The 27835-nt window shown below is 38.3% G+C and overlaps 5 protein-coding genes across 5 annotated transcripts; 2 read left to right on the forward strand and 3 right to left on the reverse strand.

The window, feature by feature from the left end:
- Positions 1-1063: 1063 nt before the first annotated feature.
- AK88_03429 (uncharacterized protein) lies at positions 1064-4909 on the forward strand (the record flags this gene model as incomplete). Its single annotated transcript, XM_012481046.1, has 2 exons — positions 1064-3672; positions 4234-4909. The coding sequence occupies 2 exons, from the start codon at positions 1064-1066 to the stop codon at positions 4907-4909; spliced, it is 3285 nt and encodes a 1094-aa protein (XP_012336469.1).
- Positions 4910-5140: 231 nt separating this feature from the next.
- Positions 5141-9456, reverse strand: AK88_03430 (uncharacterized protein; the record flags this gene model as incomplete). Its single annotated transcript, XM_012481047.1, has 13 exons — positions 5141-5326; positions 5462-5626; positions 5812-6159; positions 6348-6380; positions 6531-6589; positions 7119-7521; positions 7681-7788; positions 7932-7995; positions 8143-8251; positions 8358-8452; positions 8786-8856; positions 8950-9026; positions 9441-9456. The coding sequence occupies 13 exons, from the start codon at positions 9454-9456 to the stop codon at positions 5141-5143; spliced, it is 1734 nt and encodes a 577-aa protein (XP_012336470.1).
- Positions 9457-10416: 960 nt separating this feature from the next.
- AK88_03431 (uncharacterized protein) lies at positions 10417-20477 on the reverse strand (the record flags this gene model as incomplete). Its single annotated transcript, XM_012481048.1, has 7 exons — positions 10417-10489; positions 10747-10810; positions 10960-11059; positions 11295-11424; positions 11567-11631; positions 11754-11860; positions 12050-20477. 7 exons carry the CDS (start codon positions 20475-20477, stop codon positions 10417-10419), a joined length of 8967 nt encoding a protein of 2988 aa, XP_012336471.1.
- Positions 20478-22642: 2165 nt separating this feature from the next.
- Positions 22643-24262, forward strand: AK88_03432 (uncharacterized protein; the record flags this gene model as incomplete). The annotated part of the gene is made up of 7 exons (XM_012481049.1): positions 22643-22683; positions 22910-22984; positions 23175-23379; positions 23501-23542; positions 23768-23874; positions 23997-24034; positions 24153-24262. The coding sequence occupies 7 exons, from the start codon at positions 22643-22645 to the stop codon at positions 24260-24262; spliced, it is 618 nt and encodes a 205-aa protein (XP_012336472.1).
- Positions 24263-25330: 1068 nt separating this feature from the next.
- On the reverse strand, positions 25331-27835 carry AK88_03433 (uncharacterized protein; the record flags this gene model as incomplete). The annotated part of the gene is made up of 1 exon (XM_012481050.1): positions 25331-27835. One exon carries the CDS (start codon positions 27833-27835, stop codon positions 25331-25333), a length of 2505 nt encoding a protein of 834 aa, XP_012336473.1.

Genomic DNA, 27835 nt, shown 5'->3' on the forward strand with positions numbered 1-27835 from the left:
GGAATTGTCTACTAGTTGCCACCCACTAAGACGTAGAAGTCCCCATATTTTTATTCCTTCCTTACGTTTAAGAGGCGCGTCATAAGCAAATTTTTTATGCCATATGCAGCAAATAGCCCGTCTCATTGGTCTATTCGATATTGTGTTCCCAATTTTAGGAACTCTTCACATAAGAAAAAATATTTCGTACATGTGCATGCATCAAGTTTAGCTGCTTCTAGCTTTTGAGTGCTTTGCTTGTGTTTCCTTCATTTTTGTGTTAACCCAAAAGTATTTGACCCCATTCTGTATTGTTATTATCTTTTCCCTGCACTTTTGCGCTTGAACCTTAGTCCCATTTTGCGCTGATCACGTAGCGGGTGATTAGAATAATTAACTAAACTGCATCTGTGCAATGATTAATTAGGAGAATATTCAAGAAAAAAAGAATTAAAAAAAAAAAAAAAAAGTGGCATCATTATGAGGCACTCTGAAGCGCTTCTCCCTGTTGCTACGTTGCCCAAGCATTCCTATGCAATCATATCTGAATTAACAAAAAACGTTCCGCTAGCAGCGACGCATCATATGTATGCACTTTTATAAGCACTGATAAATACTGTTGTTGTATTGGTGCAAGAACTACTCATTCACAGTTGACGCATCACGGGTGGTAATGGCAAAAAAAAAAAAAAAAATGACTTGATGGAAAAAAAATATGAAAAGTTGATGAGCCCTGTGGATAGATGTGAAATTTTGTGAATATCTGATAAACTGCGAAAATGGTGAAGGGGCTGCTGCCCGAAGGGGGATAAGTGACGCATGCAATTTATCGCTTCACGAGCAAACAAATAAGTTATATGTATACATTGTGAGCTCTAGAAAGTGGGTGAGAAAGGACGACTTTTCAATGGATGTCAATTCGCACGGTGAACATTAGTGAACAAAGAGCCTCGGCGTAGCCAATCGGATATACTCCCTTCCTATCACTCTGGTGTGATTCTTCTCCAGTATGGGGCATTTGTGCCCATCATTAATATATATGTAACCCCCCCTTTTGCGTAAGCAACACACCAATTAAAGAACCATGAAAGGCGGAAAAAAGGCAGAGGGGAGAGGGTCACCCAATAAGGAAAAGACCTACAACGGTCCAAGTTATATCAAGTTATATGACTCATGTTCTGAATATAGCATGGATGATAATGATGAGGGTCCCACATTTGCTCACCTTAAAAATATAAAAATTTGCAATGAAGAGAAGAAGAAAATGCTCAGTAAGATATGCTGCACGAAGAATTACCTTTTCGTGGGTACTTCTAGTGTGTTCAGCCAAGTGCGCGTCTTTAATTACAACAATTTGATCGACTCCAAAAAGGAGAGCGAAGATTTGAGTAGTATCCCCATAGCAGGGGACAATAAGCAAACAAGTGAACGACAAAGTAAAAATAATAAAAAGGAAGAACCCCATGGACAGAATAAAGACGGTGAAGCCTTCATCAACTTATGTGATATTTACAGGAAGAGCAAATTTTATACGACCAAACGGGACTACAGCAAGGACAACATGCTAAGCATAGACCTTTTTCAGAATAAAATTAATAGAAAAAACGTGAATAGAAGCAACAGTGTGCATAAAAATGTTTATCAAGTACATTCCACGAATGAAGCGAATTCGAAGGAAATTGCACCAAAGGGAGAAGGAAACAAGAGCAATCATATGTTAAAGGAGGAGAAGATCAAAAATAATCCTACTCAAATTGATTTAAAGGACAAACTAATGAATTTTAACCAAAAGGGCTACCTAGAATTAAGCGACAACGAAACAACCTTTCCGGAGGAATATTTATACTATGATAATTTTGCGGGCATTCCCCCCCCAAAAAAAGACACACACCCCATTAGACTTACAAACGAAATGAGAGAAGAGGAAAGAAACAAAAGAGAAAAAGAAGAAGAAATGGAAAAGAAAAAAAAAATCGATGAAGAAAATTTGAGAAATGAACAGTTAGCAAAAAATGGTTGTTACTTGAATAAGGACATGTTAGAAATAAACGTAGATGTAATTAAGAGAAAAACAACACAAGTGAATAATTTGCTAGAGTACATTGGAGCTTTCGTTAATGTATCTTCCCCAATTATACTAATGAAAACAAATCATGGGGAAAATATTTTATCCCTTTTGACCTTCGGGGGGGATGTATACAGCTACGACATTAGTGAACAATCACTAACACAGCTGAGGGAAAAAAGAATTAAAAAAATCGAATTCTTTAGTAATATAGAAAATTATTTTATTGAGCAAGAAAAGAATAATACATCAAGTGAATTCTTGGAGGAAGATTTTTCAGAGGAAGTAACTGCATCGGCATTGTCTTTATCCAAATCACATTTCACCAATTCGGTAAAATATTTTGATTTTCTTCCAGATGATAAAACGCTAATTTGTGTGGGACAAAACAAGGACTATTTCCTTTCATTTATTAATTGCCATAATGGGAAGAAAATTATATATAATAAGAAAATAAAAATTAACAAGCCTAGCCACAACGTTGTAATGAACTCCAATAAAATGAATAAAGACAAAATGCTACCTACTCTTATGCACGATTTTAGCTATGTATATGTGGATAGGGAGAAAAAAAATTTTAATGGCGAAATTGGAAATTTTGTTTACATTGGATCGTCTTGTGGTTATTTAGTTTTCATTTTTCTTGTCGACAAATTTCTGCGGTTTGTTAATAATTTACTGACTAATGACCAGGTGAGGAGTGGCTCCCTGTTCACCTACGACGAGGAGGTCGATGAAAAAGAGTGGTCTAACGTCGTCACCCAGAGCGTCTTAGGCAACGTGGACGATGTGTATACAGTAAGGAAGGACGAGTTGTATGCGCTCTTCGGGGATGAGCATAACGTTATTAACGATATGAAGATGCATGGGAATGGCAACGGAAGCGCATATGTGGATAACAATCTGCGTGGCGACGTCGGTGGAAACCTTAGCAGCACTGCGCATCGACCCAGTGACCAAGGGGCACCCCTCGACAACCCCAAGGAAAACATTTTCAAAGAACAAGATCACAACTCCTTTTCCTACGCATTTTGCATTGCCAAGAATGTAACAATAAACTCCATTATAAGCCTCAATACACATAAAAATGAGCAAATTCATTTGATTGTAGGGCTTAACGACGGACGGTTGCTGGACTTCCTTTTGCGTATATCCCCGCACTTTACTCCCACCGCTTCCTCCATCACGAGCTGTGAGCACTATCCCCCTTTGAGTCAAAATTGTTCGGAAAAAAAATCCAGTCAGAATACGTCCCAAGGAAATGGAAACACGGAGTGTGCGGTGGATAATCCTTCTTCCCGTATGGATAATATTAATTTCATACAAGAATGCGAAAAAGAATTGTATGACTTCACAGGGTTACACAAGTCGAGCAGAATAAGTAAAATCAATTTGTATCAAAGTGGCTCGCAACATTTTCTTGTTTTTATAAATTCAAATGTGAAAAGAATTCGCGAAATGTCCGATAAAAAATTTTACACAACATACGTGTTAAATACGTATAGTAAAAAAATTAGCATCCTGCATGAACATCTCGCGTACATTATTGATTCCTGTGTATGCTCTCATTTTTATTTTTGCCTAGATGACAATAACACAATCGCCGTTTTTGATTGGACTCGCCAGAGGTAAAACTGTGTTGTGCGTTACCCGCGCGTGTAAAAAAAGAGGAGTTTGTTTTTTTGCGTAAAAATAATTGTAATCTTTAGGACGTATCGTCCTAGTGAAAATACTATACGTAACAAAAAACAAAAAGAAAAGAAAAAAATTGGTGGTAGCCCTTCTTCGTGGACCCACATTAACCACCAAATATGGTGACAAAGTCGTGCCTGCACAGTTCCACGTGAAATGAAAAAAAACGTCTGCGCATAAAATCCATTTCATCTTAACAAAATTTGGGGGATACTTTTTTTTCACGCTTTGCAAATTGGCTCCCGTTCTGCAAGGCTCCTACCGGAATGTTCAAATTTTAGGAAATATTTCAATGTGCCTCTGTTTTTTTTCTTTCTTTTTTCCCATTTTTCGAACAACCTGTTTGTGAAAGTGGATCGGGAATGCTCTCTACACATACTCGCTTCGCCAGTTTAAAGAGTTCTTCTCCCTCGTGGTGACCCACTTCACACATGTGTGTTCACCTGATCAGCCTGCCCACCCCCTATCATTGTGATCAAAACCATGACGCTTATAAGAAAAGTTAACAGGAACGTCCTACAGACCTTCAAAGAGCTATACAGAACTGGAAAAAGGCTGAACATACATAAAACTACCTTTCTGTGCCAAACATATGAAAAAAATTGCTGGAGAAAAACAAGACTTAGGGAAGAAAAGGTTTATCATAAAAAGTATAATTTTTTAAAATATGCATATGATGTTGTCAACTATGGAATTGAAAATAATTTAAAATTGCAAATTGAAGAAAAAAACATTGTACAGGAGGAAGACTCATATATAGAAGAACAGAGCAAAGAGCATGAATGTGAAAAGAGCATAAAGGAGGAAGTAGCCACAGTTGATATGGAAATAAAGAATATTTTAAAATTACTGGAAGATGTAAATAGGAAATGTAATCAGAATACAAAAAATGCCACACATATATATTACCATTTTATGAACAGAAATGTTCCACTCAAAAAAAGTGAGTTTATAAAAAAATATCATAAGGTATACAATGCATCAGATTTAACAATACTTTATTATTATATAAAAAAATTTAAATTACTTACAAATAAAAAGAAGCATTTAACGAATAAGTTGCACGTTTTAAAATTGAGGAAAAATACCTTTGACACTGTGAACTACTCCTTTTCAGCGGACAAACTCGAGGAGATGTTCTACGAGCACGCGAGAAAAATCAATGTGTTGTGATTAGCCGCACTTATGTTTTGTATGAAGACAGCTTTTCTGTCCTTATATACACATGCTATGTGTGTACACCCGTGTGTGTGTTTATTCTTATTTTGTGAAGCCGAGGTAACTCCCCTTTTTGATGGCATTTTTTAAAATGCCTCCCCCTGGTGAGGACAAACTGTGGAGGGCATACCCCCACCCTGGACGGAACAGTACAGAGTGGAGACCCCCTCTCTATGTCCCGTTTAACTAGCCCATTTCGGAAGGATAAAAATCGTTCAGCAGTTTCTTCTGATTTGTAGTCAGTTCGTTAGTCTTCTCGTCCATTTCTCTTTTATTCATATCTGTCTCGTTTTTTATGTCCTTCACTTGGTTTTCCATGTGCTCCTTAAAGTTGATGATCTGCTCTGTGGCTTCGCAAATGTCGCTGCTTAGCTTCGAAGGGGAGCAGGAATGGGGCGCCGTAAAGACTTGTACATTTTTTTTCACCCATGGAGGGGTGCATATGCATATCAATATGCACACAGCATACACAACAGTTACTTCACAGTGACACAAAAACAGTCGTACCGAGTTGAGAGACTCCTCCATCTTTTTGTTCAGTGCCTCGTTTTCTTCGTTTATCAGCTGCAAAATTTCGATATTTTTTTTTTTATTGTCTATTTGATTGTTTTCCTTATAAGTCGCTAGCTCCTCCCTAACGCTCTCTATGTTTGCGTTCATTACGCTTAGCATCTGGGGTGAGGGGAACAACACACACGGCAGGGGGTAAATAAGTCATTTTTTAAAATATGTAGAAAAGGTATTGTCCACGTGTCTCCCAGATTGGGAGCGCAAGTATATAAATGAATTAGCACAAGCAAATGTAACCTCTTGACTCAGCAAAGTATAGAGTTGCAAACGGTGGTGAATAATCCTACCCCCTTTATTTTGTCGAAGTAAGTCCGCATGCTCGTTTTGATGAGATTTATATTTTCCTCCTTCTCCTTCTTCAATTTGTTCACATCATTTTTTACAATTTCCAATTCGTCCAGGAAGGTGTTGTTGTCCGTTGCTTTATCTTTATTATTCCTGTTTAACTGGTCCAGGTAATATTTTAACTCTTCCAGATTTTCATGAGTGTTATCCTTAAGGGAGTTTATTTTTTCATCAAAATATGCCTTCATTTTGTCTATATGTTCAGACAAATCTTCATGCTTGCGTTTATTACTCTCCTTTTCTTCTAGGAACAAATTGTGCAGGGTTTCAAAAACATTTTTCCCTGCGTCCTTGTGAAATGAAGGGGGGGGTGGGGATATTTGTGTGTCTACATAGGGGTAGACCCTTCACGTAAGCATAGACGTACTGGATCATGATCAATGTGTGTATGTTACGTGGATCACTCATACTATGCATGGGTCGGGGAGAACAGGTTGCGATAAAAATCAAAATGTGAAAGATGATTTATGGGGGTTACTTTCTTTTTTAAGGCCTCGGCGGCACCTTTAATCTTTTCAGGGGGCGGGGCTTTCACGTTAGAGCGCTCCATTTTGTTTCATTTTTCAAGTTATGAGCACACGGGGCTGTGCGTAAGTGCGTATGCGAAGGGGAACACATATATATACGGACTTGTTTTTATGCATATACACGTACATCTTACACTATCATCCTTGTTAAGTCCTTTCCATGAAATCTGTAACTCGAGGCATGCTTCGATGCCTGATGCGCTGGGACAGTAAATTCAAAAGAGGAGAAGAAAAAAGGAAAATTCTTTTAATTACTTTTTTTTTTTTTTCATGATTTATATCAACAAGACAGGGAGTGTTTGTGAGATAACATTGGTTTGAATGTTTGGAGGGGAACATAAAAAAAAAAAAAAAAAAAAAAAAAAAAAGAACTAATTAAGGACACGTGCGTGTGTACGAACATATGTACCCATGTAAATTCATGAGCAACAATGAATTCATATTATTCAAGCATTTTAAAAAAATATAATGGCACTGCTAAATGTGTCATATGGGCTAACAATTAAAAAAGAGGAGAGAGGGGTGTGTGTGCTAATGTGAAAAATCAAAAAGCGCAAGATGCGTGATATCCCGTTATAGGTAGAGCAATAAAAGCAACAAAAACGAAAAATATTTTTAAAATAGGAAAACTGTAAAAGGGTGATAACTAATGCGGTTAAAAAAGGAAAAAAAAAAAAAAAATGTTATGATTCTAATGTATATTCTATTTCATTTGTGCCTACTCGATCGTTCTTTATGTCTTTCCCTGGAACGGCTCCAGCTACTGGATCTACTTCTATATGAGGATGAATGCTTTCTCGAGCGTTTGCTCCTGTTGGACTGATGCGTCCGACTATTCCTATCATGAGATCTATGGCGTTTTGAACTTCTTCTATGGCTGCTGGATCTTCTTCTGTGTTCACGATCGCGATGGCTTCTTTCTGTTCTGGAAGACTTCTCATCATGCGCATATTTTTCTTTTCTATATTTCTCAATAATTTGTTCTCGTTCCTTCACGGTGTCTTTCAATTTAGTTAGAGCACTCCTTATCGTTTCAAATCCTATGTGCTGCTTTCCACTGGCATGGTTTTCAAGTTTCGTAATGGGGTCTCCGGGCGATTTCATGGCTCCGCATACTTCGCAAACCTATGCAGGGGTGTGAGCGTCGAAAAAGTGAGAAGGGCTGATGCGCACGTGTCAGGTGTGTGATAGGCGTTCGTTAATGCATACGCGTACATATGTTGAGGTCCAATATGAAGAAACTCTTATATTATTTAAAATTTTTTTCTATCCATTTTATATTACCATCAAATTTGGCTCCGCTACCTTCTCAGGCTCCTCATTTAACCTTTTGATTTCTGCTTGAAGGGTGGTCACTTGGCTGCTAAAACTGTCTGCCTTGACTAAGTCCCCCTGCGGAAATGGCATGTAGGAAACACAACCCAAATATTTTCAATAAGTATGTCAAAGTGATGTACAATACTGCGCAGAAAAAAAAAAAAATAAAATACAATAACCATAATGAAAAGGGTGTCAGGGGGGAGAATGTGTGTTACCTTTTCCCGAGCTTCTTCTTCCCGTTTTTGTAAGTCCTCTATGTGATTACTGATACTTTCGATTCTACAGGTGATGCAAGAAAAAAAAAAAAACACGTAATTACAATGATAGTGAGGAAACCGAATAACGTAACTAATGATACGGTCATGTGACACAACACTGTGAGTGAGGGGACACATTCCTACTGGATGTACCACTGTACTTGCTTACTTCTCTTTCTTGTCCACATGATTTTTGCTATTCTCCGACATGTACCTTAATTTTTCTTTGGTTCTCTCAATTTTGTGATCGGCCAAGTCGATAATATTTTCCAGCGTTCCTGACAAAAGAATAGAAAAATAAGGAAGGTGCAAAATGGGGTACTATTTTATAAGTGCAAGCGCATGATAAGAGTTTCCAAAAAAAAAAAAAAAAAGGTGTCATACTCATAAACTTTTGCTCATATTTTGCCCGGTAGTATTTATAATCTTCATGATTTGCCAGTTGTTCCTTTAGAACTTCTGAATGTATGTTTTTGCATCTACGGAACGGGGAGAAAAATAGACGAAACACATTTGAAGCGATTTAGAAACATGCAGTCCATATGTCTATATGTGTCTACCCACACATGATTGTTCATGTGCAGACTCTTTTTCCTTTCTTTTTTGCAAAATTGACGCTCGTTCATGTTGCACAACGTGGTAACGTTAATGCCAATACGGCATACCCATATAGGAAGGTTGTTTCTATATGCATGATTATTCCTTGCGATGAAACTGTGCGCATATATGTATGGTACGTCAGTTCATACGTGGGGGCACAGGTACCTCTCCCTATCTCTGTATCAATATAGTTACACTCTCCCGAAACTTACCTCCCTATGTCACTTTTTGTATTGTGGAAAAGATCGTGAGGACAAAAATCAATTAAGTAATACTTACACACCTGCCAAAAAGTAAAAAAGAAAAATATACGTGTAAATAATATCATGCGAGTGTATATATGTTCGTACGCTTATCTAAACAATTTTCGACCTACATTATCGTCCTTGAAGCTGTGCTTTTTCCTGGCATCCGTTTCGTTCCTGTCCTTTCCCATTAGGGAATCTAACAATGCTGAAGTGGGGACGAGGAGATACAAAAAAAACAAAATTATTAATAAATATATATATCACTGCCCATTTACGTAGAGTTATGTGCCCATTTTTTTGAACACATAAGATTGTTAAGCTGGCGGGTTCACAAAATTCGGGGGTATACTTAAACTGTGGCCTCGTCGACATAATACAAACAGACAAGCACGAGAACAGGGGCACTACATACGCCACCGCAGAGCTAACTGATAACCCTCGAATGCGACATTTGTTGCGGCACCTCGGATGGAATCTATGCGTGGTGAAAAACACAACCCTCTGAAAACATGACTAACGTGACACATCTGGACGTATAATGTGCACGTGAGATATTTGTTCCTTCACCCTTTTGTCCGCGTGAAACATATTCCCTTTTTTTTTTTCCTTTCGTTCTTACATCTCATTTCTTCCATAGTCGAAGGGGGGGTTATCGCAAAATGTCCATTGCATACGATGTGAAGTGGAGGCAAGGCATGCTGCCCTGGGTAACTTGTTTGCGCTGTCGCCCGTTCGCCCTTTCACGCTTTATCACTGCCTCTCTCCTCGTTTTACTGCTACCTCGTATGTGTACTCTCCAAACATTAATTTAACCCTTCGGTGGTTAAACCATTCATAATGTTCTTTCGAATTTTAAACAACGTAGGGGGGTTAAAAGAGACGGGTGAAATGAAACGCACAAAATGCGCGATGCGTAGGAAGCGCAAAAGCACATACAAGAATGTACGTATACGAATATATATACATAATATGTTTATATATATTACATGCATTTGTACACTTTTATAGCCTGCGAATTTGGCAGTGCCCTAACAAATGCGTTGCTGCAAGATTAAGAAAAAAATAAGAAGGAAGAGAATCAAAGGCTCACGGGAAAAAACGTAATAAAAGAAACAAGAAAGAATGAGGAAAAATAAAAAAAAAAAAAAAAGAAGATATAAAAAAAAAAAACATTAATGGTCAAACAAAGGGGGAAATGACATTTTGTACAAATACAGAGAAAATAAAAACATCACTCGAATCAAACATTTGGTAAAGAGAAATGTGCATAACGTATGTGCCTATGTATGCACAGCACATGCTGATGCATACTTTATATGTGTTCTTGCGGGACTTCAAAAATGGGGAAAAGTAATGGCGATCAAAAATTGACTTTTTTCATGTATACATACGTAAATATATATATACATTTTTTTTTTTTTCAAAACGAATCAGGGTTATAGAGTTAGGGCAAAACAATTAAAAAGTGTTAACTTTCCGTAGATGGACTTCCTTTCTTTAAAGCACCAGTTTTTCTTCCTTGGGTATTCACAAACGGTATTGCTCAAATGTGTACACATATGCACAAGGCACAACCTTTCAGTTGTCTGCTCCTGTTATCCAGAATTGTTTGAGCACAGTGGGTTTGATATAAGCTTCAGTAATTCTTTAACCGTGGTCAACACTTTCCTGTAAAAATTGGAACCATGGATAGGGGGCAGATCGAATTAAAGGTGTCATAAAAAGAAGGGAAGTTGCAGAAAAGACGGCTCCGTGCTTGTGCCCACCGAACGTCAGGGCGCACAACGTGTGCAGTTGGAATTTGGGAGGGGTTCAATTACGCAAAGTGTATGCACAATTATGTGTTGCGCTTTTCTCCTTCATGAGGAAATTCCCCCTTTTTCGCTGTGTTCCTTTTTCTCTCTTTCCCCTTTTTTTCCACTTACGTATTTTCCGTGTTTAGGCAGTCCAACAGGTAGGGGTAGCAAATGAACAGGTGCGCCTTGTCCTCTGAGAATGGGAAAAGACAGAAAGGGAGATTTATTAGTAGAGCTTCCCAAAAGGGCCTTCTCCAATGGGGCAATTCCAAAACATGGCGGGTGAAAAACGGTGCACCGAAACAAAACGGCTCACGACGCCAGTTCCCCCTCGCCCCATACCTGAGCATTTTAGTATCGAACTACTCTTCATGTCGATGTAGGTGTAGCAACACTTCAACTTCTTCATTTCGTATAAAATAAACAAAACTTCGTCAGCATTCTTGTTAGGGGAAAAAAAAAAAAAAAAAAGTGGTAAAAAGGACAGGTATATTGATACCGATCTGATATTGCCATTTTATAATTCCTTTTACAATTTTAAGTAAACACAAAGCTGTCCATCTAAATGCACACCGCGAAAAAGTTACAAAATTGTTCAGGCAAAAAAAACACAATTATGTCAAAGAGAAAAAACACTGGGCACTAACTAAACGGCGGAAAATGTCACAAATTATTACCTCATTATTTTCACTCGAAAAGCTCCTGAGGGTTAGCACACATTTCTTTAGCATAACTAATGTCATAAGAGTTGTGTAGTAACTGTCGTTGTAATTCTCCTTGGTCATCTTTTCATATTCCTCAAATAAACTGCCGGTTGGACAAAAAAAAAAAACACGCAATTGGCGTGACAAATGTGCTCGGGATGCAAAGGAAAGCGCCATAGCAGTGCAAACATGGGACATGTTACGCATGCGATATGCACCATGCTTATAATGCGCACGGCACTCACATCTGCAGCGTCCAGCTTGAGAAGGCCCTTCGCTTCTTATCATTGAGTTCGCTTATAACTTTCGTCTGAGGGGGGAGGGAAAAAAAAGGTGGCGCGTCAAATGGGGACCATATCATCACGTTGGAAACTACAAACAGTATTTACTCTAATGTGACACCTCTCCATCATCCAATTGCGCGCACATTACCAAGTATATTTTTATAAACAGTGGGACCTTTGAATTCTCCACCAAGTAATGGTTCCGTATGAACTTTATGAGCATTATGTCCAGCATGTCTATTTTATCGTTGCTGCCTGAAAAAAAAAAAAAACACAATATATACATATAAGCGCATGTGGGGAACACAAACAAGATTGCACAAAAATACAAAAGAAGAGGCATGCACATGTGCACAGCTATTCATTTCAAAGAAGCTACTACGGTAGAGTGACAACGCCGTACACGCACCAACATGTCGCGTGGTCCCCCTCTTCAGCACTTACAACTAACGCAGAGAATCTTCTCGACGGAGAAAATGACCGCACACCAGTACTTGTGCAAATCCTCCTCGGCGACATTCCCCGAAATTTCAAGCATATTGTACGTAATTTTCAGCAGGATGATAATGCTTTCGTAAAAGACAAAGCAGGAGTTGTTATTTATATTATGCAAGAAGCATTTCACGTGACCCGCAATAATGTATGGAAACATATTAACAAAGGAAAGGACAAGGGAGTAATTTTCTTTCTGATAAAATAAGCTGTAAAATTCTTGTCTCATAAAATTGCACAGTATGATGGAGAACACTATATTTATATTATAGTTTGGATACAAATTGAACTTGTTATGAATGTAGTAAATCAAAAAAGGAGTGAAATAATTGAACATTCCTAAGGAAAATGTTTGGAAATATTCTATATAATTATTTAATGGGTAAATTTTTTTATAATTTAAAGTAAATAATCTGTTACACTCTTTATTTTCTTCATTCAATTCCTTGGTGTTTATGTCCATATCGAGTTTATTATATGTATCATTCAGTTCTATCTTTTCAATTATTTCATCCGAATTTTCATTAAACAGTATTTTTTCATCAAAGACAAAGTGTAGGAGTTTGGTTAGGATAGATTTTTTCTCTTCATTCTCTGCTAAACTTAGTACCAAATATTTTACACACTTTAGTAGTTCCTCATTTATTAGGAGATTTATTTTGTCGTACTCTAACGTTTGAAAAATGTCCATCATGATGGTAAAAATTTCGCTATTTACATGACCATTTAAGAAGCTCGCGTATATGTCTTTACTCCCCAATTTTGGGTTTTCTCCAAAAGTTTCCTCCCTATATAAGCTTTTGTTGTTTTCTAGTATGTTGTAAATATTTAGTGGGTCATGTGATGCTTCGTTCGTTTTGTACTCAAATGTGAAGTGGCTGTTTAGGAAGGATAGCCTCTTTGGAAAGGAACCAGCCCCTCCTTCCCCTTGGGGCTCATCCTTCTGTGAGCACTTGGGGGGGTTATTTCCCGTGTCGTTAGGTGCAGCATTGATGTCGCTTCCTACGTAACTTGTGATTGTCTCCCTCTCGCTGACAAAGTAATCAAAAAACAACTCATTCAAAATGGAATCGTAGTTCATGAAGGAATAGGTTTTCCCTTCCACTGGGCTCAGCACAACCTCCACGCTGGACGTAAACAAAAAGTGAAACATATGCAAATACATCAACGAATGCACATATATCCACTTATCACAGTGGACATTTTTCAAATTATCAATAAGGAGCTTCAAAATGAAATCTTTAATCTTGTGGTCATCAGTGCAGTAGGCATAATTGTAAATGTAAAAAAGGCACATGTCGAATATACTTATATGATCAGAACATCTATTCCTATTTCCTAGCGAATTCTTCATTGTGAAATGGCACACATCATAGTAGGTCATCTTGGATATAAAAATGTTGTTGAGTATTTGTAGAATCGATATGTGCAGCTCTAACATGTTCTTGCTCTGATACTTCACAAACAGTGTAGTTTTGAGGATGTTCACAAAGGTGCCATAAAAAATGTAAAACTTTCTGTAGTCCCTTTGCTCCAGGAGGATCCGATTACACCCTTCTATGATTAGGATAAAGCTTTCGATCCACTGCTTCAGTTTACTGTCCCTTGAATGATGGATAATAATTTTGCTGAAGTTTTCATTTACATAATCGTATAAGTCTCCGTTCTTTTCCGTTTCCAAAGCGGTGTTTCCACTACTGCTTCCGTTTCCGCTTGGTCCTCCATTTCCACTTGCGTTACTGCTGGGGATACCGGCCCCTTTTTCAATTTCGCTTAACAAATAGGGCTGCTCCTTCATTTCCTTCCCTCCTTTTTTTCTTTTTTTATTTGCGAACTCTCCTTCCACCTCCTGTCTCAAATCTGCGAAGCTCTTCTTGAATTGTTTCCCAAGGAACGTTCTGTCTCGTTCTGCCGGTTCTTCATTCGTGTGGGCTTCACCATTGCTCTCCTTCTCCAATGGGGGGCTGCTTAGATCTGCGGTGCGGTTTACACAGGTAAGTTCATCCGATTGGCAATCCACCTGGTGCTCATGCCTACGCTCCATCTCGAAATATCCCTTCAACTTGGAGTAGTACCTAACGCTCAAGCGCTTAAGTAACAAGCAGATGGACGTTTTGTAAAAGAAAAAGTCAAATTTGAAAATATGTGTGGAGAGAATACTAATGATCGTTTTGATGCTGCAATTTCGAACTTCTATTCTTTCGTCGAAGCACAACTTCATAAGTTGATTCAAAATGAAAGTAAAAAAGCTTTTCATTCTTATGTTTCTCATTTTTATTTCTTTTTCGTATATGTAAATTTTTTTGTTTTCTATGGCGCAAATGTGAAGGAGTTTATTTTGTCCTGTTTTGTTTTTATCCTTTTGTGGTGCGCCTTTTTCTACTTCAGTTACACCACGGTCTTTTCCTTTTCTTCCATTCCTTTTCAGCATGTGAGAGCGTGCTACAATGTAATCAACGATTGACCAGGAAAAATTGATGGCCCTGAAGGATATGTTATTGCTCAAAACATTTAGGGACGAAAAGAGGATGAGCATGTGGATGATGACTTCCATAATTTTGCACACAGGGACTTCCTCAATATAATCTACAATTATAATTTCCAGGATGTTAAAAATGTTATTAATGTTGGATATATTTTCCTCCATTATTTGTTGCCTATCCTCTTCATCTTCGTTGGTATTTATTAAACCCTTTTTTTTTAACTCTTTCTGGAATGATACGTATAGCAGAAAAATGATAAACAGCCAAATGTCCTTGTTAAAAAAGGAAGCATTTTTTCTAATGCAATTTAAGAAGGAGCTAATAAAATACGATCGGTAACATGCATGTGGGTTAACTATGAACAGGAAAAATGGCTTAAAGAGAAGAAACTGAATTTCAAAGTTGTTTTTATAATGTACAACAGACTCTTTTATAATATTGAACAAGGTGTCGATGCTTTTTCTTTGTATGTCATTATTTTTGCACAAGGAGAGCAATAATATGTTCATGCAGCAGTTGTTGTAAATGCTTCTTATCTTATCCAGGTTAATAACACAAAGCATTTCTATCATATGTAGGGGGTAGAAATCTTCGAAGATGCAAAACTTTTCTAATTTCTTCATTACGATGTAGTAGGTGTGTTCCTTGGTTGCATTACCGCTCTGCTTACCATTCATTTCTGTTGAGAAGTTTGTTTCTTCAGTGGGAACTTCCTGTCTTGGTAAATGTGCGCATTCGTTGTTGATTGGTCTATCCTTCGCCAATTCTTCACGGTCCTCCCCTTTAGTTGAAAAGAACATATCCGTGTAGAAGGAAAAATAAGTTGTGTACATGGGGTCAAAATGGGACAGGTAATAATAATACACCTCAAAAATGTTATCATTGTTGTGCAAAAATTCGATGTATTTTTCAATTATATTTTTTTTTCTATTTAGTTTGTTGAACTTTATATATTCGCAACTGCTGGGAGTTGTGTCTTCCTCGTTCTTTTCCCTTCCTTGTGAGTTTGCCGAATGAAAGGCTTCCTCCCTGAAGGGGGGCTCCGGTAACCTGGTATTGCTTGCATTTCCATCCACGCAGTTAGCACCTTTCTGGGCACTTCCCACATGTCCGTTGCACACAGTTGTGCACATATCCTTAGAGCCTCCTGCACTCACATGTGCACCGCCATATTGATTAATCTCTTTGCTTGGTATATATCCCCCACAAGGAGCCATGGCCATACCTTTACAACTTAACTTGGGAGGTACGTCTCCCCCCTTGGGCCCCACCTTCCTTTGCTTGAAAAATTGATTAAATATCATAAAATGAATTGAATTTAAAATATTAATCAAAGTGGAAAGCTTATAAAATATGGTGTTCTTAAAAAAGTAAGAAAATGAGGAAAATATAACCGTAATTTCTGCACACAGTACAGGATTTTTCTGAATAAACCTCAATATAAAATAACAGAATTCAGCACTTTTTGAATTTACATTTTGTACATAAGTGTTTTTGTCCGAGTCGATGAATCTCTTACTTAGAGAGAAGATAAAATCTTCCTCATTTTTGTTAATGTGATGAAGGAAGTGTAAAAACTCAATCGTTTTGTTCTCTATTGATGATATATACTTATATATATAATTAACTTCGACGAAGAGATTAATCATCCTTAGCCAGTTTTCAAAATGGAGCTTGTCTCCATAAATGAAGAATATGCTAATGACTGCCTTTAGGGACAGTATATATTTTACGTTATTCAAATCGTTGTTTATGAAGTATGATTCTTGCAATATGATACTAATGATCTCGTCAAAATATTTCATACGATCTTCGTTCAATGTCGATTTGTAACAAACAAAATTGGACTCTACACTTTCCATGCTCGTCTTTTTTGAGATGGATTTGTTCGCCATCATGTGATGCGTGTCTTTCCTTCGACTATTTCTTTTACCTCTTCCTAAACTTTCCCCATCATCCAGAGCCTTACTGGTAACGTTATAATGGGAGTCACTTGGGGGGAAATTCTTGCCCAGTTCAACATTCATGTTGGGTTGGTTCTCATAATCCTCATTTCTGTTATCGTCGCTCTCACTTTTTCCGCACTTGAGGTTATAAAAATAATTTCCGGAATAATCGTTACCCTTTTCTCCCTTTTGTGGATTCCCCCCCTTGGCAGTATTCTCATCGCTCTTTTGTTTGGTCACTATATCATCTATTTTGTCCTCGTCTTCCACGTATTCCTTCACATTTGTGGGTTGTAATTCATTGTGACTTTTGCTTGATTCCCTTTTACCTTCCACCAAATCGTTACTACCGCGTTTGACAGATTTTCCCATGTTGTGCGCACAGGTAGCTTCGCCCAGTGAGTGATCCATGTGGACAAAATTGTGTCCATCCTTCACACTAGCCTCGCTACCTTCTCGATTAGATGATTTACTCTCATTAGAAGAGTGCAACATGGGAACCTTACTGATGCTTTTGATAGACCCTTTGCTCTTTCTTACACCAGAGTTGTTTTCACTCCTATTTTCTTGCCTTTCGAAATTTCTAAGAATCTTCAAAAAGAAGGGCGAATTCTCTAGGGTAAAAATACTACTGCATTTTGTTAAGGTCTGCAGGCACGCATTGGTACAAATATTTATTTTTAAGTGAGTACTGATAAAAATTATTTTCTGGAACCCACTGAAGAAACACACATCTAGCGTGTTCGTGTAGGAGAAGATTAAGCAGAGAGATGATATGAAATATCTGCATGTGGAACTGAATACGTTAAAAAATAGGGACATACTCTCATGGTACTGGTCATTTGAATTTAGAGGATTGCTTCCATGGGGATTCTTGTCTTTATTTTTCCCTCGGTCATTCGTTGGGTTGTAGCTATTTGCGCTGCTATACACATCGCCACTCGCACCGCTATACAAATCTGCCCCTCTGGCTTCAATCTTATTCGTGCGTTCGGTTGTGTTCTTATTGTAGCAGTGGAGTCTTCGTTCCAGTTCGTCATCAAAAGATGGGCTCATTTCACTAATGACACTGGGCCATTGTGCTGTCGGGGCCGATTGCAAACCAGATCCTTGCTCATTGCATAATTGTGTCACTGTCTCCTTCTTTTCATGCTTCCCCTCAGATGTGCTGCCACACGGCGATGATTCACTTAGAGCAAATCCACTCTCATCATTTAGATCTATCGTCGCGAAGCAATACTGATTAAGGGACATTCTCAATATGTTTAAAAAAATTACATAAAAAGAATTCACAAGAGATAAAATAGTGTCCACAGTGGACGCAAGGACACGTATTTCGTCTGCGTCTTTGTAGCATAAATCATCAAACATTGTTCTACTTACTTTTTTCTCTGCTGAATATTTGAATAAGTAGAAATTTTCCGTGGGGTTTTCGCAACTGTTTGGTAAAATTAGGGGATAACTCAAAAAACTGCGGAATGGCATTTCGTTGGAGCTGCCTTGGACTTCTTTTGCATGATTGTGCTGCTTTGGTTTTATTTGGCCGTCGCACTGCTTGAGCTTTTTCTCTTCGTCTTCTTTGCTGCTTTCTTTGTGGTTCCCCTCGGCGTCCTTCCTTTCGCCTCTGCTGGTTCCACCAGACTTGATCTGTCCCTTGTCCACATGCTGCTCAACTTTCTTCTCTCCCGTGTATATCCTATCATACTTAAACACCTTCATATGGGCGTACATTTTTGTTAGGTCAATGGAATGCAAAAATAACAACTCGTGAATAATTTTGCTAATGTATTCAACGACTTTGATGAACAAGAGGTCGTCATCATCACTGTACTGTTTCCCCTGCGCGCTTGAGCTTTTCGCTCCCATCACATCACTCTTCTTTGGGTTCGTTTCGCGTGATTTCGGTTCCCCCGCTATTTTCCCCTTACTTTCCTCATCGGACTTAATGCTTACTACATCGGGAGGTTCCTGACACGGCGGTTTTTCATTAGGGACATTTTGTGCTGCCTCAGGGGCATTGTCACCCTCTTGAATGTAGCCCTTCTTCGTTTTTTTGTGTTTTTTCTTTTTCCTCTTCGCTCCATCGGTACCGCTCTTTATAACGTCCTTGGGCACTTCTGGGTCTTTCTTCACATCTTCCTCCTCAGCTGCTCTTCCTTCCTTTGGAGTTTCCGCCATATGGCAAAAATATTTGTACAAATGAAACAGAGTCAGTGTGTCATCAAAGAGATAGAAAAAAAAATTTAAAACGATGAGCAATTTTGAAAAGGGTTGCGTCAAGCACAAATGTTGAATTAGGATTAGGAATAGAAATTTTATTTCGCCCAGGAAGTACTGAAAATATTTGTGACAGATAATCTTAAAAATTTTCAGGCATCTATAAAAAACGTCTATGTGTAAGTTATACCTTAATGATAACAGTATGATATATATAATTTCAAATTTCAATAATTTGAAAAAATCGAAATTTTTTAAAAAGTGTTCATAGTTGTTAAGAAATATATACAATAGATCTAGGCAAAAGTTTAGTGGCAAAATTAAATTATTCTTGTTGTAGGTCGACAGGATTTCTGTCCTTTGGTCACACGAGTCTGGTTGCACATTTTCGTTATCATCAAGGTTCATTTTGTTATCTGTTTGGTTTTTCCCATTTGTGCTTTTTAAAATTTTTAAGAATTTTTTTATATTAGAATTTTTCACACTATAGATGTACACACTTTCGTCTTTACTGGACTTTTTTTTTTTCTGCTGTCCTTCTTCTTCTGCCTGATCTTCCTGTGCGTTATGTTTTTCTTCCACAGGGGGGTCGGCGTTGCTTCTGTCCAACTGTAGTGTGTCTTTTGAATAACTTGTCTGTTTAGGGTAGGTATGTATTTTTTTATCATTTGGTTCTTCTTGGAGAATACCATTAGTGTTGTCATTTGTCGGGGGCTGATCGGCATTAGCGGCGTTATCAACACTCTCTTCTTTTCGTTTTTCCTCCTCTGTGGTTCCATGCGCACACGGCGAAGAAACGCCAACAGAGTTATACTTTAGTCTAATATTTACAAAGCAGCAGTAACAGAGATAATGAATTAGGGAAAGCAATTTGTTTTTGTTTTTCATGTAACTCTGATCTTTCAGATCCGTTACGTAGATGAGATCTATCGGGCTATCCGTATCATATGGCAAATCGAAATTTTCAAAATAAAGTTGTTTCACTTCCCTTGAGTGGTCGTCCTCCACATGCAAACGGTTGTGGTCACCACTGTCTTCTTCGCCTTCCAAGTCATTCTTCTCCTTTTCGCCTGACTCGCACATATAATTCTCTAAGTTATCACCTGGAGAGGCCCCAACACTACTCTCTCTATTACACACATCAATGAGCGAATTGAGTAGCTGCTTGTACGCAGCACAGCACGTTTCATACAAAATGGTATTGCTATCATATAAAGATGAATAATAAACGGAGTACAAAATTTTCAACAAGGTGTTAATAATGTCCTTGTTGTAATACTCCATATACTGATGAGAAAACGCGGCTAATATTATTTGCACAATTTTAATTAAAATTTTTTTATCCTCAAGGAATGTCAAATCGAATAACACATTGGTAATTTTTTCTAGTTGCTTCTCTATATGTATGTACCTAAAATTTTTTATTGTGTGTTTGTTGTCTATTATGTGGAGGAAGTAACAGACGACTCTCTTAATTATGAGAAGACATAAGTTGGAGATTTTTTGAGTATTGACTTGGATTCCTACGTTGATAATTTCGATTATTTCGTCTATGGGGAATTCAAAGCTGCTGAACAGTTGGTTTTTATTCGATTCGATTATACTATTGTAATTTTTAATTTTTATGATGCATATTTCTGTCTTCTCCTTTATGCACACGTTTTTTTTCCTTGTCTCAGCGATTAGCACCTTCATGTCATTTTCGAGTTCTTCTAGCAGCGGCAGTGGATCCATCTTTAGAGGTTCTTATCTGCATGCTTACGTGATTTGGCGGATCAGAGCGAACGACGCGCTACAGGTCGGCTAACGATCGGCTAACTCGTTAGCCTTTTTTCTCATTCGCCATCGCTACGCTTTCATCACGCGCATTGTGTTTTGTTCTACCTACGTGTGATGCATGAGCGTTATGCAACTGCGCCGTATGCGCTGTTCTTACAAAGCATGAATTATCTTCCCCAAGGGAAGTACAACAGACGCTTGACACAGTTTTTTTACAAAACAACAGTAAAGGGGACAAACCAGGGGAGGGGGGGACAAGGACAAAAATGGAAAAAAAAAAAAACAAGTAGCAAACAGTAAGGTACAAAAGGGAGCGTACTTAAAGTGATCAAGCGGGCATGTTATTGGATACATAAGAATTAATACTAACACACTTTTTTTTCACACCCCTTTTTTTGTTTATGTTTTTGACCAAAATGAACTAAAACAATCTAATGTACGCTAACATCACGTACTTGATAAAAGGCGGGAAGATCCAACATGGAGTAAAACCAGCCTTAGCCCAGTACTCTATGTGTCTGTGACTTACTGTCATTCAGTTTTTATCTATAAATGTTTTCAAAACAAAGAACAAGATTACGCAAAAGAGGAAAAGTAAAATAGCTTTCAACCGAAAAAAAAAAAAAAAGGAATGCACAGCGAAACATTGTTTTTTTTTTTTATTACGTGCTGATGAAGGCATACGATTTTTTTTTTTTTTATGTCACAGAACGATATCTGCGCATACAAAAAGCAGCGAAGGGGGCAAATGCTTCATGAGGGCCATAAAAAAAAAAACAAAAAAAAAAAAAAAAAACGCTGGGAAGCGGCATGCATACCACATGTTATTAGTCTATTTTTAACATTTAAATTAGGGATGTGGCACAATTAAGCTATAATGCGTTTTTCTCCTTTTTCATTAGTGTGCATATTGCTATGCAATACAAGTGTACAGCATATTCTTATGCGTATGTATTGAACAATTATGCAAGTCAATACACTTTGAAGAATTGCGTCCGCCATATCGCTCTCTTTCTTTCCTTTGGGCCTGCCCCCATATATACGCGTTAACGTAGGCATATACTAGCCTGCCTGTTGCCCCCGTGGAGTTGCATACACGTTATACGGACCGGGCTAAACGTGCTGGCGAACAAGCCAATATATGGATGCCCCAATTTGTGCGCAAAATTACGCGTATGAAACCTACCCTCTTAAAGGGCAACATGTTTAGGCAGTGGGAAGGAGTGCTAATAGTGCAGTTTGTACAGTACACCTAAAGAAGCACATTAAGAATATTTAAATATTTTCAAACATTTCAAGGCCTATAGCCGCGACGTTTCTTTCCCTTGCCGTACTTATTTTCTTCTCTTCAGAGAGATATAAAGTTGTAGCAACAATTTTTACTACGTGAAAAAGATAGCCACCTTAGAAAAACAACTTGATCACACGTGTTAAGTGTAGAATTACTATTCAGCAAGGGGGGCATGAAACGAGAATACGGACTGCAATTCCTGAAGTTATATTTAAAGTAAAAAGCGCATACTACATATGGAAGTTTTTTTTTTTTTTTTTTTTTGAAACCCTTTTGTTTACCAACGAACAGTTGTAGGATTTTGTCCGTATAGAAAAAACTGCATTCATTTTTTTGTTACCTAGTCGTAGAGACACACACAGAGAATGAGAGCTGCCGTTTAAATTGTTACATGACGATTACGAATTTGGAGAAGACAGTCATCAAAAGTGTGCTTTCCCTGATGAAAGGAAAAAAAAAAAGAAAAAAAAAAAAAACATTTTGTTTCCTAAACTATAAATTAAAAACAGGAGCAACAACATTTCAGGGTTATTCTACCTCATAAGGGGAAAAGTATATCTTTGCATACTCAGGCATATATATTTGTATCCGTGCCGCATCTTATGATTTATTAATCAACATCAGCGTGCTTGGTGCCAGTTTAGTCGTCAATTTTAAATATAAAACGTGGGAAGACACATGGGCACATCGCAATTGCACGTAAGCTAATACGCTTAAACACTGAGGCCCCTCCGCGCACACCCCTCATTTGGCTTCTGAGCCACGTACAGAAGAACCTAACAACATCGCTTAATGCGTACAACGGAAACTAAAAGAGAAACAGGAAAAAATGAAGACCGAAAAGGATGACCCGTTTCATGAAGCAAAACAGTATGGAAATAAAAACACTATATATGTGTGTGTGCGTATACACAAGTTACATAAAAAGAGAAGTACCACGTTGAAAATATTATTTCATTTGTTTTTTCGCATTTCTCACATTTGAAAAAAGCGCACAGTCAGCATAAATGCACATGTGAAAGGAGACCAAAAATGTTGTACCCATCTGTGCGACAATAATTCATTATGTGGACACATTGCACCATTCCCCTTTTAGCGAAGTGGACGTCTCAGTGCAGAAGCTGCAAAGTCTATACAACAACTGGAGTAGCATCCCGGACAAGAATTCAATGTAAAAAAATTAATCATGTTGCAGCATGTTTGCTTACAATGCAGTGCGGGGAAAAGAGCCCATGCACACACTGCCTTCTTTTTGCTGACGAAACATAATTCCCATTGGTGCTTTCACACGCATGATGCATTTCAATGGAGTATACTTAACAACCTATTTAAAAGACAAATTTAAATTTGTTCCCGCGCAGCCTGGCCAAGGAAAAATACTGCCTAATAAAGGAAGAAATAAAATATCTTAACGAAGACCTAGATGATCTGGACAGCGCGGTCAATGTCGTAAAAAACAATTTATTTAAATTTAATATTAGCAATGAGGAGTTGGAGAACCGAGCCAATTCGCTGAAAAATATTCGAAGCGTCCTGAATGATATTGCCAGCAATTTGACGTACAAGGTTAGAGCAACGGCGGAAAAAAAAAAAAAAAAAAAAGAACGCCACGTAAGCGACTACGACAATGAAGAATCTTTTTTGCGATAAACGCAACTTTTATGTTTTTCCTTTTTTTTGTTGGCAGGTTTTAAACTACACTGGAGACATGAAGGGAGAATACGACGCAGTAATGCTTTAAAAAAAAAAAAAAAAAAAAGCGAAAAGGCGAAAAAGGAAGCAATGGAGAGTGGGGCGGGGGATAGCTCATTCGCTAATAAATATATGTACGCTGTCCGAACATCGGGGGAATAAATTCACTTTACATAATTTCTTTAAGAAATAGAGAGAATGAACCTTTTATGCCGCAATACACATATATATGTATGCGCTCTCTTGCTGTGTGTATTTCCAGGTTGTGCTCAAGAGGCAAGATAACGATTTGGACGAACTAGCCGAATCAGCGGAACGGCTGCACAACGCCGCCATTACCATCAATACAGAGTTGAAGGATCAACAAAAGTATGAAAAGAGTGAAAAGGAAATACGTTCAGTCTCGTTCTTTTGTTTTTGTTCGAAACATCTTTTATATTATCCTGCCCATGACCCCAACCTTTTTTTCCCCCCTTCCCCCATTTATGTAGGCTGCTGGATGAGTTGGAAAACGAAATGGATTACTCAAGTGAGCCAAAAAGGAGAAACACGTTTATGCAAACTTCTCTTACATGGCAAATAAGTGCGCTTCTACTTCTACCGTATATAAACTTCATTTCATTTTGACCACTTGCCCCCCTACTCAGATGAAAAAATGAACATTGTGACGAAAAAAATTGCACATTATTTAAAGACAAATAGTAAGTGCAGCAAACAGGGGCTATTAAGTAGAGTACAAAAGAGTCATGTTCCATAAAGCGCGTTTGGGGGGATTCCACCCCTTATGCCGTGTGGCACACCGATCTGTGCTGAGCTCGTAAATGATTATCATCCCCTTTTCCGTTACCCTTTTTCGCAGATCCGAAAGTACTATCCCTAATAGTGTACCTAACGCTTATCTCATTTTTTTTGTTATTTGTCCTCGTGGTTTCCTGATCGGATAGTTCGTTGTTTGAACGAGCATCGACTTTCTTGGGCATGCAATATAAAGGCATATTTGTGTAGATCATGCATGCTCATGCGTATGTTCCACATGTGACACGTCACCACGGCGCGTCTGACGCGGGATAACAACCTCGTTTGTATTTTAAAACAACTTATAAATTTATCAAATAATTGTTCCAATTGATGCAAAAGGATCCCAATTTTGGTTTAAAAAAGGTACATATGTGTAACGCGTGGGTTAGCCCCTCAAAAAGGATTGCTACATTTCCCACTTCAATGTGGACACATGCACATATGCTTATACGCATTTTTGTATGCATCCTTATAGCTTTTTTTGACAAAATCCTACGTGGGGGACTTTCCCACTTCGGGATAATATATTAGACAAAAGCAAAAAAAAAAAAAAAAAAAAAAAATTTGTACAATAGAACCGTGCGGAGAAGGAACATATAACTTCAATTTTTATAGAAAAAACAACTTGTGTACAAAGTCATATATGTGTACTTATACACATATGTGTGGAATGCTAATTATGGTGAGATTTGAATAAAGGGCAGATGTAAATGTTGGCTGAATGCCGGAACAAATTTAAGAGGGAGCTGACCAACTAGCGTGCGCTGTTCCGTTTTCCAAGAGTATGCAGTGCGCATGCGCGTTTAAGTCAGAGTACATAAAAACAGAGACGCCAGGGTGAAGGTGATAGAGGGGGCGCTTTTATTGACACATGTGCATCTTAACGTAATTACCATAATTGTCACGTTTTTTCCGTGGGCACCTTTTAAAACGTCGGCCACGCTACAAACTGCTGCACAGATAGGAACAACTGTTTTTTCCTTTTGTTTTCTTTTTTAAACAATTAGTGGGGAAACTAATGACCCATTTATCGGTAGTCATGGTAACCGCCTCTATCAGGGTGAACGTTCTTATACTTGCTTTTGTACAAGGTGTTTCCCCCTTTGTTGTTAACAGGTCCATTCGCACTGTGGTCATTGTGCTTGTAGAAAGCTACGTTACCCCTGTTTTGACTGCTGTAACTTCCGTGGTTGCCTTTGCCATGGCGGCGTTTGGGATTGCTCCTGTACATGCTGTGCGAGTTATTTTTATTCACATGTGAATTAACATTTGGCTTCATGGTGGCACTACCTCCTGGATTACTAAAATTACCACTGGAGGCGTTCGAGAATTTGTATAGACCCGACCTAGCATTATGCATTTGCCCACTCGTGTATCCCTTGGCGCCGTCATTGCTCTCGTTATGTATGTTATAGTAACTGCCTGAATGATGACTGCCGTTGTTTCTGTTGTCCTGACCCCCTCCATCATTATAATAGTAATCGCCAATGCTACTGTCATGAATGTACCTACTGTTATTGTTATGTCTACTGCTTCCTTGGTCAGCATATTTATTTCTATTGCCACGTTCTCCGCCGTGCGGATAGAAGTCACTTATATTGTCATTGTTGTCATTGCCTACGTGTTGTGTATACTTGTAATCATAGTGAATACTGCTTTGGTGGGTATCATCCTTGTGTCTTTTATTATTAGAGCGGAAATTATTTTGACTATCTGTATCATACGTATCGTAATTCCTCTTCTGTTTGTTCCTTTGTGTACTATCGTTAAAAGAGTATTTTGTGAGGATTACCTTACGTTTGCTGCTGTCATATGAACGATTGTCGTCTACCATGTATACGTTGTGATTGCTGCTAAAATTCTTTGCGTCCTTGTGGCGGTTGTGTGGGGGACCGCCGACTCGTTCGTGGCTTTCCGCTGTTTGGCCATTATCGCCGCCACGTCTGTTATTGCGCCGGTTGCCGCGTTCACCTCCTCGTCCATATCCACGTCCATTGGCACCATTGGTGCTGCTCTGACCGGAGTGATTGTACACATTTTGAAGGGCATTATTATCAACGTCACCACTCCCCTTCCGTTCATTCGTTTTGGGTTCATGTAAAATCCATATATTTTTAGGATTTCTCAAGTAGACAAAATAGGACGGATCCAACTTGCTGTTAAATTCCCTCCTAACGTTATGCGTATGCTTGGCGTAAATGTACGGAGGCCTTCCACATTTCAAATGTTCATTAGAGAAACAATTTAAGCAAGATATACTTTTGTACGGATAGTTAATATAATTTAACTCACTAATAAGCTTTCCTGCATTCGCCTTGAATGCAAGATATTGTGTCTTGGTGTTATGGCACATCGGTCCAGTCACCCGTTTATAGCATAGGAAGCAGTAGGTATTTTTACACACATGTCTGAATGTCAACTCTCTGTCGCAATCGCTGGATCCGCAGTTCTGACATGTGTACTTTTTTTCTTTATACAATTCGCTTTGGAAGTAAAAGTGGAAAAACAAATTTTCGGAATTGATATCTGGGAATTTTACTAGCCAATTTTTTATTCTTTCTCGAAAATCATCTACCACATCGTTGGACTTGGAATCGTCTAAGCAAATTTCTTGACAAGTTTCTGCACACCTTTCTGTCAAACATTCTGCATTTTCATCCATGGCCTCTTTTGCGGTATCGCCCTCCGCATTCTCGATGATCACTGGGGGGGACTCTTCCTCCTGCAAGGTCTGTTCTTCCATTTCCGCAGTCCCCACTTGATCAATTGAGTCGGCCCCTGTATTTTCTACACCCACATCGGTGGCAGTGTTTTCTTCACCCCCTTCCACATCAGCATTTTCCCCATCCACTTCTGTCTCATCGTTTTTTTCTTTCTCTTCGTTTGCAGAAACTACACCTTTCGATATTTGGCTGTTCCCCCTCTGTGGCGCCTCCCTTCCCAGAAGGACATCCACAAAATTATCATAAATCCCCTGCGCATCTTCGCCAACCACATTTGGGTCATAGTAATATCTGTTGTTGGCCTCACTTTGTCTACTCCTTTTGTTTCTTTCCTGAGAGGCAGATAAAACGATAAGATAAATTTTATCTTTCCTCAATTTCAATAATTCGTTTTCATTCCTTTCCAACTTATGTTCCTCAAAAGAATCTTGTTCCAAATGTTCGGGGTCCTCGATTAAAATATTATCCTTTTGAAAACTGGTCAAAATATGGGCTCGAATTTTCTTCCTCATATTTTCATAGTCGTTAATTTCGTCTTCGTTCAATTCTTCCAGCATAGCAAAGCTGTCGTTTGTGCTGATTTGGTCAATTTCTACGGTTATGACTTCATCTTCTTCTACGCTACAGTGGTTATAATTGTTGTCATTCGTATTTCTGTTGCTTCCATTTTTTTTGTTGTATTCATCATCGGGGGGCACTGTAAAGCCCTCCCTATCGCCCCCGAAATTCCCAAACTGATTCTGGTCTGTATTTATATTTAAGCGAACATTTTCGTCTGGATTTATGTTTATTGTAAAAAGATTATCCAT

The sequence above is a fragment of the Plasmodium fragile genome (genome assembly GCF_000956335.1).
Source record: "Plasmodium fragile strain nilgiri unplaced genomic scaffold supercont1.39, whole genome shotgun sequence".
NCBI lineage: Eukaryota > Apicomplexa > Aconoidasida > Haemosporida > Plasmodiidae > Plasmodium > Plasmodium fragile.